At 42.1% G+C, this 13081-nt stretch overlaps 1 protein-coding gene across 1 annotated transcript in view; it reads left to right on the plus strand.

Annotated features, from left to right (window-relative positions):
- col5a2a (collagen, type V, alpha 2a) overlaps positions 1-13081 on the plus strand; it is a 60649-nt gene that overhangs the window by 38787 nt on the left and 8781 nt on the right. Inside the window, exons 6-41 of the mRNA XM_046362739.1 lie at positions 944-1036; positions 2311-2388; positions 2551-2595; positions 2689-2742; positions 3097-3150; positions 3442-3495; positions 3594-3647; positions 3748-3801; positions 4131-4175; positions 6060-6113; positions 6804-6848; positions 6931-6984; positions 7206-7304; positions 7389-7433; positions 7532-7630; positions 7941-7994; positions 8200-8307; positions 8545-8598; positions 8703-8801; positions 8884-8937; positions 9221-9319; positions 9424-9477; positions 9583-9636; positions 9812-9865; positions 10023-10076; positions 10222-10266; positions 10378-10476; positions 10596-10703; positions 10951-11004; positions 11461-11514; positions 11603-11656; positions 11771-11824; positions 12258-12365; positions 12461-12514; positions 12658-12711; positions 12910-13071. Of these exons, the coding sequence (XP_046218695.1) occupies positions 944-1036; positions 2311-2388; positions 2551-2595; positions 2689-2742; positions 3097-3150; positions 3442-3495; positions 3594-3647; positions 3748-3801; positions 4131-4175; positions 6060-6113; positions 6804-6848; positions 6931-6984; positions 7206-7304; positions 7389-7433; positions 7532-7630; positions 7941-7994; positions 8200-8307; positions 8545-8598; positions 8703-8801; positions 8884-8937; positions 9221-9319; positions 9424-9477; positions 9583-9636; positions 9812-9865; positions 10023-10076; positions 10222-10266; positions 10378-10476; positions 10596-10703; positions 10951-11004; positions 11461-11514; positions 11603-11656; positions 11771-11824; positions 12258-12365; positions 12461-12514; positions 12658-12711; positions 12910-13071 (2457 nt within the window). The remainder of the gene's footprint in view (positions 1-943; positions 1037-2310; positions 2389-2550; positions 2596-2688; positions 2743-3096; positions 3151-3441; positions 3496-3593; positions 3648-3747; positions 3802-4130; positions 4176-6059; positions 6114-6803; positions 6849-6930; positions 6985-7205; positions 7305-7388; positions 7434-7531; positions 7631-7940; positions 7995-8199; positions 8308-8544; positions 8599-8702; positions 8802-8883; positions 8938-9220; positions 9320-9423; positions 9478-9582; positions 9637-9811; positions 9866-10022; positions 10077-10221; positions 10267-10377; positions 10477-10595; positions 10704-10950; positions 11005-11460; positions 11515-11602; positions 11657-11770; positions 11825-12257; positions 12366-12460; positions 12515-12657; positions 12712-12909; positions 13072-13081) is intronic.

Consider the following 13081-nt stretch of genomic DNA (forward strand, 5'->3'; position numbering starts at 1 on the left):
TTTGCGTCGTGCATAAGAACAGCCCTTAGCCGTGGTATGTTGGCCACATACCACAACCCCTCAAGCCTTTTTGTTTAAGTATAGCACAGCCTTCATTTTTTTATTGAGGCTAATCAAGCTGAGACATGATAATAAACTTACTTCTTAGTCACTATTGAATTAGGATATTTCAAAGAAGCAACTACTTTATGTGATAACTATAATATAATTAGATGGATTTATTTATTAATGGCTTTTATTGTCATGCTTAAATATAATACAATGTCTTCAAAGATAATGGAGACTTCATGACTTGAAGATAGTTCAAATTGATGTGCTATGCACTTTCTGGAGATTTGTCTCTTTGATGAATTACGTCTTGATGATCAAGAGATTGAGCAAAAAAAATGGACAATACAATAGCATTATTAGAAAACATTCCGATAGACCCATTCCCAACTTATGTATTTTGTTTAAATTCAGTACACGACAAAATAATAAATTATGCATTTATATGCTTCCCTCATTGAAATGCTGATCATATTGAGGGCATACATTAAGCAGAATCTTATTTAGCAGAACAACATTAGTCTTTATGATTTATGACATATGTTGCTGGTCTGCCTCTCATATTATGTTTAACACCCTTGATTCAATTGATCAGTTTTGTCAAGCATACACTGTCATCATTTTTTTCTCTCATTTGTGGCCATTTTCATCATCCACTGTCATTGCATATCAACTAGAATACATGCTTTAGAACCAGAAGGCAATATGAATGTCTACACATATATTACTAAACCTAAATGGAGATCCGTAACTCAACTGTCACTGATATCAATACATGGTTTGGGCAGAAATGTAGGTCGCACATCAAGTTATGATTTGGCACATAATGAATGGCACCGTATGAACCTGTAATGCTTTGTCCTGTTTATATTAACATGACATTATCTAATTGAAGGGGCTACGTGGAGCAGCAGGATATGACGGAGAGCCTGGTGTGCCTGGAAATCCAGGAGAACCCGGACCTGCAGGAAACCAGGGTCCACCAGGGGTAAGTACTACAATACCCACCCCTCATAAACAATGTATAATGTGAATTAGAAACTGGGTGGCCCTGAATGCTGATTGGCTGACAGCTGTGGTATTACACGAGTATGACAACACATGTATTTTTACAGCTCAATTAGTTTCTAACCAGTTTATAATAGCAATAAGGCACTGGGGTTCGTGGTATATGGCCAAAATACCACCGCTAAGGGGTATATCCAGGCACTCCACATTGTGTTATGCATAAGAACAGCCTTTAGCTGTGGTATATTGGCCATGTACCACACCCCCCCGTGTCTTATTGCTTAAATATACACTACCGTTCAAAAGTTTGGGGTCACTTAGAAATGTCCTTGTTTGACCCAGACGTCATGCTCTTCATTGTAATCAGAGGGCTAATATAAATACAATGCATGCTAGTCTCTATTGGCTAAGAGTTGAGGAGAGACTGACTGCATCAAATCAAATGTTTATTTGTCACATGTGCAGAATACAACAGGTGTAGTAGACCTTACAGTGAAATGCTTACTTACAATGCTTAACCAACAATGCAGTTTTAAGAAAAAGAAGTGTTAAGTAAAAAAATGTATAATAAAAAATAACTAATAATTAAAGAGCAGCATTAAAATAACAGTAGTGAGGCTATATACAGAGGATACCGGTACAGAGTCAATGTGCGGGGGCACCGGTTAGTCAAGGTAATTGAGGTAATATGTACATGTAGGTAGAGACTATGCATAGATAATAAACAGAGACTGGCAGCAGTGTAGCGGGGGTGGGGGGATACAAATAGCCTGGGTAGCCATTTCATTAGCAGTTCAGATATCTAATGGATTTGGGGTAGAAGCTGTTAAGAAGCCTTTTGGACCTAGACTTGGTGCTCCGGTACCGCTTGCCATGCGGTAGGAGAGAGAACAGTCTATGACTAGGGTGGCTGGAGTTTTTGACAATTGTTAGGGCATTCCTCTGACACCACCTGGTATAGAGGTCCTGGATGCAGGAAGCTTCACCTGACTAATGAGGGAGCAGTTGATACCAAGCGTGAAGTAGAGGGGTGGGGGGGGGGGGGTGTGATAATGGGATCGGGGGGGAGCATGAAGGAACCTAAACATAAAACATTAGCAGATTGATTATCTGGACATTATCTGGCCTATTGAGAAACAAAGTATGAGGACAGGACAGCACCCCTGGCTGTTAGCTGTCCCATTGAGATGCTGAGTGTTCTCTGAGTTGCAGAATGCATTTCCAATACTCTAAATCACTGTTCTGTTTCTCCAGGGACTGGGAGCTCAGATGGCTGGAGGCTTTGGGGATGAGAAATCTGCCGGCCAAACGGCCATGGTACCAGGAACTCGTGTAAGAAGCAGTGACACTATCTTGGGTCACAGAAGTCTCGTGTCATATTCCTTTGCTATGGCTTGGATAATTAAACGTTTGTGATGTATCAAATATTGAGTCTGTGGGGCCATACTTTTAAAAGTAATGATTGTGTGTGCAATGATGTTATCTGTGTTTTAGGGGGAAGCAGGAGCAAGAGGACCTCCTGGGCCAAATGGAAACCCTGTAAGTTAAAAGCAACCCATGACGAAATCATTTCAAACAACTTTATTTGGAGTTAGCCGTTCACCAACCTCTCTCGCTCACTCTCTCTCTCAGGGCCATGCTGGACCACAAGGACCCCCTGGGGAAGTCGGTGATCCAGGTCACATGGTATGACATTCTCCTTGTCACATGTCATGTTTCCAGTCAGGTGTTCCCTGTTGCAACAATTCTCAACAACGTGACTATGAGAATAACACCTTGAATCATGTTGGCACCACAGTAGTCACATTCATCTTCTCAAACAACACACAACTGACAGATTGTAGAATGTCAGAAGGCATACATTGTCGTGGACACAATTTCTGAGCAACTGTTTATGTTGACCATTTCATCTCCTGGTCACACTTTTCACAAAGCAGACAGGTATAATAAATGATGATGCAGTTCTAATGCATTGTAGGGCTTGTCATAAGCATGTATAACCCCTTTATTCAAAGGTCTTATAATTCTCTTCTGTTGCAGGGTACATCTGGACAAAGGGGACCTGAAGGGCCACCGGGAAAGCCGGGTGAAGACGTGAGTAAACGCTCATCTCTGTTCAGCCGAAGTACTGGCGCCACCCTGCGTATCAAAGACATGGTTTTAGTGGGCTCGTGGTAATGTCGTCTGCCTCACGAGTCTGTTGTGTTGTGGGAAATGCTTCCCAACAGAAACCATCTTGAAAGACGTGAACATGCTAGATAGGAAGTGTACTAACCAGGACCATTTGGAATGAACACGACTTGTGTGGTCTCAAGCATGATGTGTAAGAAACATCATACTTTATACATAGCAAATGGCCATGTTACTAACTTATTATGATCCTAGGGAGAAGGAGGAAAATCAGGAAATTCTGGAGAGATGGGATTCCCTGGATCAGCGGTAAGTTATATATAACAACGGAAGTGTTCAACTTGAAATTATGACTAAAATGACTGGAATACTGTATTGACACTGTACTAAAATACCATGTATTTCAGGGAGCTCGAGGATTTCCAGGGACACCTGGGCCTCCCGGATTGAAAGGCCATAGAGTAAGTATGACCCCCAACAAACATTCAAAGAACCTCACTGTGAACTCATGTGTCACGCCATTATTGTCCACTAATGGAGAAATACACTTTGTTGTTTCAGGGTCACACAGGTCCAATTGGTCTAAGAGGTGAAACTGGAACTGTAGGATCCAAGGTACAGCCTCTATACGATGTTATATACATAACTCGCTCGCTATGTTTTGATGATTCATATTGACATCATAGTCATTTCTTGTCATGATATGTCAGTGATATTCACATAGATATGATATAGATGAGTGTATAATATAAACAGAACCTAAGCTTTTTGTGCGTATGGAACATTTCTGGGCTCTTTTCTTTATTTCAGCTCATGAAACATGGGACCAACACTTTACATGTTGTGTTTATATTTTTGTTCAGTATATATTAAGTATATGCATACTGTAACGTTTTGAAAGGCATGTATTGATGAATGCAATGTTTTTGTAATTGATCTCTTAGGGTGCATTAGGTCCCACGGGTCCGATTGGCACACCTGGCCCTATGGTAAGTGGAAAATATTTTAAATATACAGTATTGTGTACTAGCAACTTATGCAGTCACTGATAAAACACACTGAACCTTATTGTGATGTTAAATTAATAAGGATCTATTGGTTCATTGGAAGACTCCTCTCCGTCTGCACAGTTCACAAAAGATATGATAGGTTAAAGCAAAATGGTGGATGCCTACCTAGTGTTAGCTTTGACCAGTCTAGATTATTCATAGTGTAGTGAAGAATGAAAGGAGACAAGCATTGGAAGGCACTATATGGATGCAGCCCATGATGAGGAGCCATGCCTGTACTGTACATTACCTTTGGATATACTTATGTTGGCTGTCTAAAATAAACAGTGCAATGTGCTTAAAGTATTAAAAATGAACAAATTGAATATTACATTCACCTAAGTATTCAGACCCTTTACTCAGTACTTTGTTGAAACACGTTTGGCAGCGATTAAAGCCTCAAGTCTTCTTGGGTTTGACGCTGCAAGCTTGGCACAGCTGTATTTGGGGAGTTTCTCCCATTCTTCTCTGCAGATCCTCTCATTCTTTGTCAGGTTGGATGGGAAGCGTTGCTGCACAACTATTTTCAGGTCTCTCCAGAGATGTTAGATCGGATTTAAGTCCGGGCTCTTGCTGAGCCACTCAAGGACATTCAGGGACTTGTCCCGAATCCACTCCTGCATTGTCTTGACTGTGTGCTTAGGGTTGTTGTCCTGTTGGAAGGTGAACCTTCACCCCAGTCTGAGGTCCTGAGCGCTCTGGGGCAGGTTTTCACCAAGGATCTCTCTTTACTTTGCTCCATTCATCTTTCCTCTATCCTGAATGGTCTCCCAGTCCCTGCCGCTGAAAGACATCCCGACAGCATGATGCTGCCACCACCATGCTTCACCGTAGGGATGGTGCCAGGTTTCCTCCAGACATGAATCTCGGCATTCAGGCCAAAGAGTTCAATCTTGGTTTCATCAGACCAGATAATATTGTTTCTCGTGGTCTGAGAGCCTTTAGGTGCCTTTTGGCAAATTCCAAAAGGCTGTGATGTGCCTATTTTTGAGGAGTGGCTTCTGTCTGGCCACTCTACCATAAAGGCCTGATTGGTGGAGTGCTGCAGAGAAGGTTGTCCTGGAAGGTTCTCCCATCTCCACAGAAGAACTCTGGAGCTCCTTCAGAGCGAACATCGGGTTCTTGGTCACCTCACTGACCAAGGCTCTTCTCCCCCGATTGCTCAGTTTGGCTGGACGGCCAGCTCTAGGAAGAGTCTTGGTGGCTCCAAACTTCTTCCATTCATGAATGATGGAGGCCACTGTGTTCTTGGGGACCTTCAATGCTGGAGACATTTTTTGGTACCCTTCCCGAGATCTGTGCCTCGACACAATCCTGTCTAGGAGCTCTACGAACAATTGCTTCGACCTCATGGCCTGGTCAAGTTGTAGAAACAAAAACCTGTTTTTGCTTTGTCATTATGGGGTACTGGGTGTTAATTGATGAGAAAAAAATGTAATCAATTTTAGAGTAAGACTGTAATGTAATGACTATAATGTAAAAACAGTGGGAAAAGTCAAGGGGTCTGAATACTTTCCGAATGCACTGTATGTGTGTTTTTTTCCTTTGTATTGAAAACAGGCTCTACTGCAAATGAGACGTTGGTCTCAGTTGATCCCCCTTATAAATACAAGTAGAATAATAACATGGGTCTGTTTGCAGCATCTTTTGGTATTTGCAGGACTAGTCCTAGTTTATCAACTCTCTGCCATTTAACACCTATTTTCAACTTGTACTTTTTCCTTACATTTATATGTTTATTGCTTCATGGTAATTTTGTCAATACATTCATATGTTTATTGCTCTGTCACACAAAAAGTAATCATGATTAATTGCTCCTTTTAGGGCCCTAGAGGCATGCCTGGGGAGAGAGGTCGCTTAGGAGCAAATGGAGTGCCGGTAAGAAGGAGAACACTTAAAGTTGGGGGGGGTTTAACGCCATCTTGTTCGTGAGAGTTTCCTCTCTCGACAGTGGGTTTATTTCAGTTCATAGCCCAAACGGTTTGGATGCTGGCACATCAGTGTTACAGACTTTAGTCAAGTCCCGTAGGGCTTGTGGGGTCGGAGAGCAAAGTGAAGAACACCATCATGTTTGTGAGAGTCTCATCTATAGAGTGGTCTGTTGGGACGCCACAGACGTTTTAGTGAGAAGACCGATTTTCGGGATGCCTCATGGTCTGACAAACACCACTTTAGCTCGACCACCTTCCAAAGCAGATGCAGAAGGCCGACATAGGTGGATGTGGTGGATCCTTGAGACGCAGCCCATGCAAAAAATATCTCTAGCTTAAACTGTCGGATTTTGATGGGGATTTTTTCAGTTATGTTACTTAGATCTTAAGGTTAATATCATTCTCAATTGTATTGCTCATTTTTATATACAAGAGTATAAATGTAATGACTCCAGATAACAAGATATTGTTACATCCACTCACACCATTACAAGTCCTCAATTATTTTTTTCAAATCTATTTGATGTATTTGACAAGTGTACATGATACAAATTCCCGATGCATGTCTTTACAAGAATTGTAATTGTAGATTGTATTATGTGTGAATCCAATTAATTATTTATTTTTTTGATTGTAGGGAATGAAAGGTCCTCCTGGGAACATTGGTAAATCTGGTCCGATGGTAAGTTGGCCTGCAGTTGCTACTAATATAATACAGCATTTGAGCTATTCGTTAATTCAATTTTCTGGTATTATACTTGCAGGGTCCATTAGGTATCAATGGTCCCCCAGGTTATCCAGGAATTCCAGGAATGAAGGCAAGTACTGTAGACTATCAAGTAGAACATTAAGTATTCAATACATGTTCAAATCAATGTGATTTAAATAGTAACTTCTGAGGCTGTATATGTAGCAGTGTATGCAATATGTTGTAAATGAAACCTAATAACATACAGTATGTAGCTAAATAATAAGGTAATGTAGGACTACTGTATGTACATAAAATGGACTCATGAGGATTTCTGTTTCTATTCTCCAGGGCCAACCTGGTGCCACAGGAGTGCGGGGGCCCGAGGGGCAACAGGGACAGAGGGGCGAGACAGGACACCAAGGCAGGGCAGGATCTACTGGCCAACAAGTAAGGGTCTTATTTATAACACCTACTCTCTTTGTTAAACATCATTGTGCTGTACTTTTAACATGATATATTTTCTATATTTAGGGTCCTTCAGGAACAGACGGGGGGCCAGGTACTAAGGGTCCAGTGGTACGTATATTATAACGTAATTGTATTATCACATAGCATACCTAGATTCATACGATCAATATTGATGTCTATTGAGAAATATTCTTGTTGTTTTGTAGGGTACTATGGGTGTGCAGGGTCCCGGGGGTCACCTCGGCCCCCATGGTCCACCCGGACCTCAGGGAAGCACTGGACAGCCTGGGATCAAAGGTCAACTGGTAATGTGGCATCCGTTTACTTTGGATAGAAGTAATTTTCTACTCATGGGAGGTCCATTCATTCATGTACCATATAGATGTATACATACACTGTCAATGTTATGACATGCATGCATGACTTTACCAGAGCACAGATAATATGGCCCAGATCACCTAACTAATGTACCATTACTGCAGAACAGTTGTTTGACTGATTGACAAGATGGTAAAATTGATTTTCATTTTATGATACATTATACATTATCTCCGGTGCAGAAAAAAATGCTACTATAGTGATACAGTATATTTATGGCTCTCGTCTTTTTTTCAGGGAGATGTTGGTATACCTGGGTACAAAGGAGAGGCAGGACCCAAAGGAGAACCTGTAAGCCCAAATAATATGTGACCATTCACAGAGAATATGTACAATATTAATACTATTATGTACAGTACGTGTTATATTGTACAATACATGGATGTCTACACGCTCATCATTTCCCATTGAATGAAATTCAGACACTGTCATAATTGGAGCAAAGTGTATTGAGATGGTTAAACAAATGTTACATATAGTTTGTTTTGATTCATAGGGTCCCCCTGGTTCCCAAGGAGTAATCGGGCCGCAGGGAGAGGAGGGAAAGAGAGGAACTCGGGGTGACTCTGGCTCACTAGGACCACCTGGTCCTGTTGGTGAGAGGGTGAGTCTACCGTTGGCCTCTATTCCTGAACACTTCTAGATGATTAGGATTTAGGTCAGTGACTGTAACTTAAGACTTCTCAGGATGGATCTCAAATTTATCCCACTTCATAATCCAATTGATTTAGCTGACATTGATATCCTCAAACCTGTGCAGAAAATATATTGTGTCATAGATGTAATCTTGGTGTATCGTATGTGTCTTCATTTCATATATGGATGGGCATTTGTATTGCAGGGGTCTCCTGGTAACAGAGGTTTCCCTGGTGCTGATGGATTACCTGGGCCTAAGGTACAGACAGAGATCTATTACAGCTACATCGGTGGTCATTAGACTGGATTCTTAGGACAGGAGCCCCAGCCCGAACCTAATTCACTAATATGTTTCTCCTGAAGGGTGCTCAAGGAGATCGTGGACCTTCTGGCATATCTGGGCCTAAAGGTTCCGGAGGGGATCCCGGGCGCACTGGCGAACCTGGCCTCCCAGGCGCACGGGTAATGTGAAGATATCATGAATAGCTTTCCAAGATTGTTGTCTTTGTTTCTGAGGCTCATAATTTTGTCTGTTGTTTTGTAGGGTCTGACTGGCACTCCAGGAGTTCAGGGAGCAGAGGGCAAACCCGGACCACTGGTAAGGTTGACAAAAGAGTGTTTACACACATCCAATTTAGGTCAGAGCTGAACAACTGTAGAGAAAAAGGTAATGCACTCAGTGATTGCCACCTCTCCAGCAAGTGTTCTTAAAAAGTAATGCTTTCAGTGATACACAAACAAGGCTTAGACCGACAGGCTATTTGTCAGGTGATCAATGACCGGAGAATACCTCTTTTCGAAGTTTGACCATTAGTATCAGTAGTCATAACACTGAATGAACAGACAGAGGTAAGAGTTGTTTTCGTGCCCTCTGTCTGAAGGGTCCAGCAGGAGAAGATGGCCGCCCAGGACCAGCAGGGTCGATTGGAACCAGAGGTCCTGCAGGAACCATGGGAACACCTGGACCAAAAGGCTTTAACGTAAGGAACCTTGGAAGTTCTAACATTCTCAAGATATCTTGCTATCAAACTTTTCCTTTCTCCTCATGATTACTTGAATGACATCTTGTCTTTTCAAATCATAGGGAGACCCAGGGAAGACAGGAGAACAAGGATCTCTGGGAGTGGCAGGACAAAGAGTGAGTACGGATGTCAATGAGCACTAAATGACCTCTGACCTCATATGTGTTTATGGGGAAAATTGTGTTCATGAGGACGTTTACTAATGATCACTTCCTTTCTAGGGTCCTCCTGGGAAAGAGGGGGAAGTTGGCCCTGCCGGTCCCGCTGGCCCTTCGGTAAATCAACTGTTTTTCTCTGATTGTCGTTATGACTGATATCTCGTACTAAACATTTTGGTACAGCATTTTCCTATCAGTCAATATTATGCAACACCACTGCACATCTGATTTGTAAAGTATACTCTCTCATAACATACTCTTCAACAAATGTTGATTCTCTCTTTGTCTGAAGGGCGTTGCAGGTGAAAGAGGAGAACAGGGACCACCTGGAGTGAATGGTTTCCAGGTAGGTTATTCTGGATTTTGTCATAGATGCATGGATGTTGTTCACAAGCAGCAGTTGATCATTGAAAGTGGCAACAAAGATTGTAACTCATAAGGGATGATTGAATCAACTGGGCACTGTTGTCGTCATCTAAAGTGTATATGCCTTTGTGTATTAGGGATTACCTGGACCCCCAGGCCCTCCTGGAGAGTCAGGAAAACCAGGTGATCTGGTGAGTTTCATGAACACTTGCATTGTTTGAATTAGCTGAAGTATATATCTAATGAGATAAATACTGTAGATCCTCTATTTCATTGGATGCAATACTAATTTGTGAAATCATGACGATGGAGTATGAATTTCTTTATCTTGTTTAGGGTATCCCTGGAGAAGGAGGTGCTGTTGGCCAGATTGGACCAAGGGTACATTGATAATTTTACTAATATCAATATATATTGGAATATATTGCACATATATACAATGTAGTATTGCAGTAGACACAGCATGACTGACAGACATTTTGTGCCTAACAGGGAGAGCGTGGAATCCCAGGGGAGAGAGGAGAACTCGGACCTCTCGGTTTGGCTGGAGCCAAGGGAATCCCCGGAGCACCAGGACCCGATGGACCAAAGGTATTTGTTGTCCATGTATAGAGATATAGTAATATGGAGCCACTATGGAGGGTTATGTGTATTGGATTTTTTAAGTCTGGAAATATGAATATGAACCCATTGCTTTTTTTCCTCCAAAGGGTAGTCCTGGTCCCACTGGTAGTCTTGGTGACCTAGGCCCTCCTGGTCTTCAGGGGATGCCTGGCGAGCGAGGGATCTCTGGTTCTCCTGGGCCTAAAGGCGACAGAGTAAGTATTCACACACTGCATCATCAGCTTCTCGTCCTATCACATCCATGGGAGAGGATGTATATCTATCTCAGTGTCTTTGTTTCCATCTTGCTGTATTTGTATGTGTGGACCCCAAGAAGTAGCTATTGTTAAAATAACAAGTAGCTAATGGGGGTTGAAGTAAACAATTGCATATATATATATGAGAAAACAATAAATAATATTAACTGTCAGATTTTGACACGTGACATTCTCCATCATTTAGGGGTCTGGTGGAGAGAAGGGATCAGAAGGTACACCTGGAAATGATGGAGCAAGAGTGAGTCAAATTTACACGTGACTTCTTTCACTTCAATGTAACACTAACACAGATTTTGTCACTTCTTATTCTGGTTTCTTATTCTGGCCTAAAACAAATAGTTTTGTGTCTTGATCATGTGAAGACAGAAAGCAGATTTGTCTCGTTTGAAAAGTGCTTGCCCCAGGTCCTCACCAAGCTTGTGCATTCAGATCAAGCACTGCTGGCATGCAGTGATTATGTCGGAACAGGATAAGTTATCTGTACTTAAGGGTTGTAAAAAAATTAATAAAAAATAAGACACTTCTTGGATGAGTTATTCTACAGGGGAGTGTTACAGTGAAAGTCCGTTTGGAAACATGTTGCTGCATATTCTGTCAGAGAAACAATTGTCTGCTCAATTCATTGCACGAGTCAAAAATGAGTCAAAAATGGTATGGTATGTATTTGCCCTAAAAATATGTTTTCTCACCTCAGGGTCTTCCTGGTCCTCTCGGCCCACCCGGACCCAATGGACCTAGCGGTGAAAAGGTAAAGACATAGTTTGCCAAAAGCTAAAAATGATTAGTTAGTTCATCTTTTGTTGTTACAGTAGAACTAAAACTTGTTGTAATTGCAGGGAGAAGCTGGACCTAAAGGTCCTCCCGGGCCTCATGGATCAAGAGCTATGCCTGTGAGTGGACAACTGGACATTGAGTATTAAAGCATACAATGACACATTTACCTTGAAACGATCATATCAGGTATTATGGCATTGTAATGCTCTATTTATATTCTGTTCCACCAGGGACCCCGTGGTGAACCTGGTCCTATTGGTCCCGTTGGGTTTGGTGGACCACCCGTAAGTCATTCTTTTCTGTAACCCATGCATATGAGACGACAAACGGAGTCATAGTGATCATAACAAATCATGTCATGCAGATGTAGGATATTAATTTGAGCACCCTGTTGCAGGAGAACCTTCCTGCGACAAATGTTCCCTTATGAAAAATGTATCAACCCCTACAAAAATGAATTATAATACACATAATTATTCACATTTCCTGTTGCCTTAGGATTATTTTCCTGCTGTAGAGAAGTGGCTCAAATTAAGATGCTACATCTGTACTGCATGCAATATACTGTATCACGTTATAATAATAATTTGTCAAATTTCTATAATGCTTTTCAGAATCTCATATTCTTAGACCCCCTTTTGTGCTTTCTAGTAAGAAAAGTAGTGAATTTGGGCCGATTCCAGCTCTCAGGCTTGTTGTGTTATTGTCCATATACAGGGACCTGATGGTCAACCAGGAGTCAAGGGGGAGCCTGGAGAGCCTGGTCAGAAGGGTGATGCTGGTTCTCCAGGGCCTCAGGGCTTGGCTGGATCCCATGGACCTCCTGTGAGTTAACACACTGCATTATCTTGCGCTACATTATCAGACAACAGACTAAACAGGAGGAACTATCTCATTCAGCAATCTTCATCTCTCCGCAGGGTATTTTCGGTGTGGCTGGACTGAAGGGTGGAAGAGGAACCCAGGGTGCACCTGTAAGTTCATGTTATGAATTATGACTAAAGCCTCTTGGGACTGTGACAGGATTGTGCCCAGGTATTGACACATGTGGTACAGATAGTATATAGCCATGTAATAAATGGTAACCATGTAGATCTTCTCATCTTTTCACTCTTAGGGCCCCACTGGTTTCCCTGGATCTGCAGGCAGGGTTGGACCACCAGGCTCAACTGTAAGTAATCATCAAACCACTATTGGTTCTATTGGTTAATGTATCAATTTGGAAGTAGCCACCAGCTATCATTTCAATATGCCACTCGCTATTGAATACAAAAATGATAACCACTGATCATTACTTACACACTTCACATTGTTCTCAGAGATAAAGAACAAAAACAACAGGAACAAAACAACATTCTCTTTGTAACAGGGTCCAGTTGGGGAGGCTGGACCCCTTGGTTCCCCTGGGAAAGAGGGTCCTCCTGGCCTTCGTGGAGAGAATGGATCCCCTGGAAGACAAGGAGAAAGAGGCCCCCCTGGACCAGCCGGGGGCTCAGGAGACAAAGGAGACTCTGGGGAAGACGGACCCACGGTAAACTATT

This window comes from Oncorhynchus gorbuscha, linkage group LG01, assembly GCF_021184085.1.
Source record: "Oncorhynchus gorbuscha isolate QuinsamMale2020 ecotype Even-year linkage group LG01, OgorEven_v1.0, whole genome shotgun sequence".
NCBI lineage: Eukaryota > Metazoa > Chordata > Actinopteri > Salmoniformes > Salmonidae > Oncorhynchus > Oncorhynchus gorbuscha.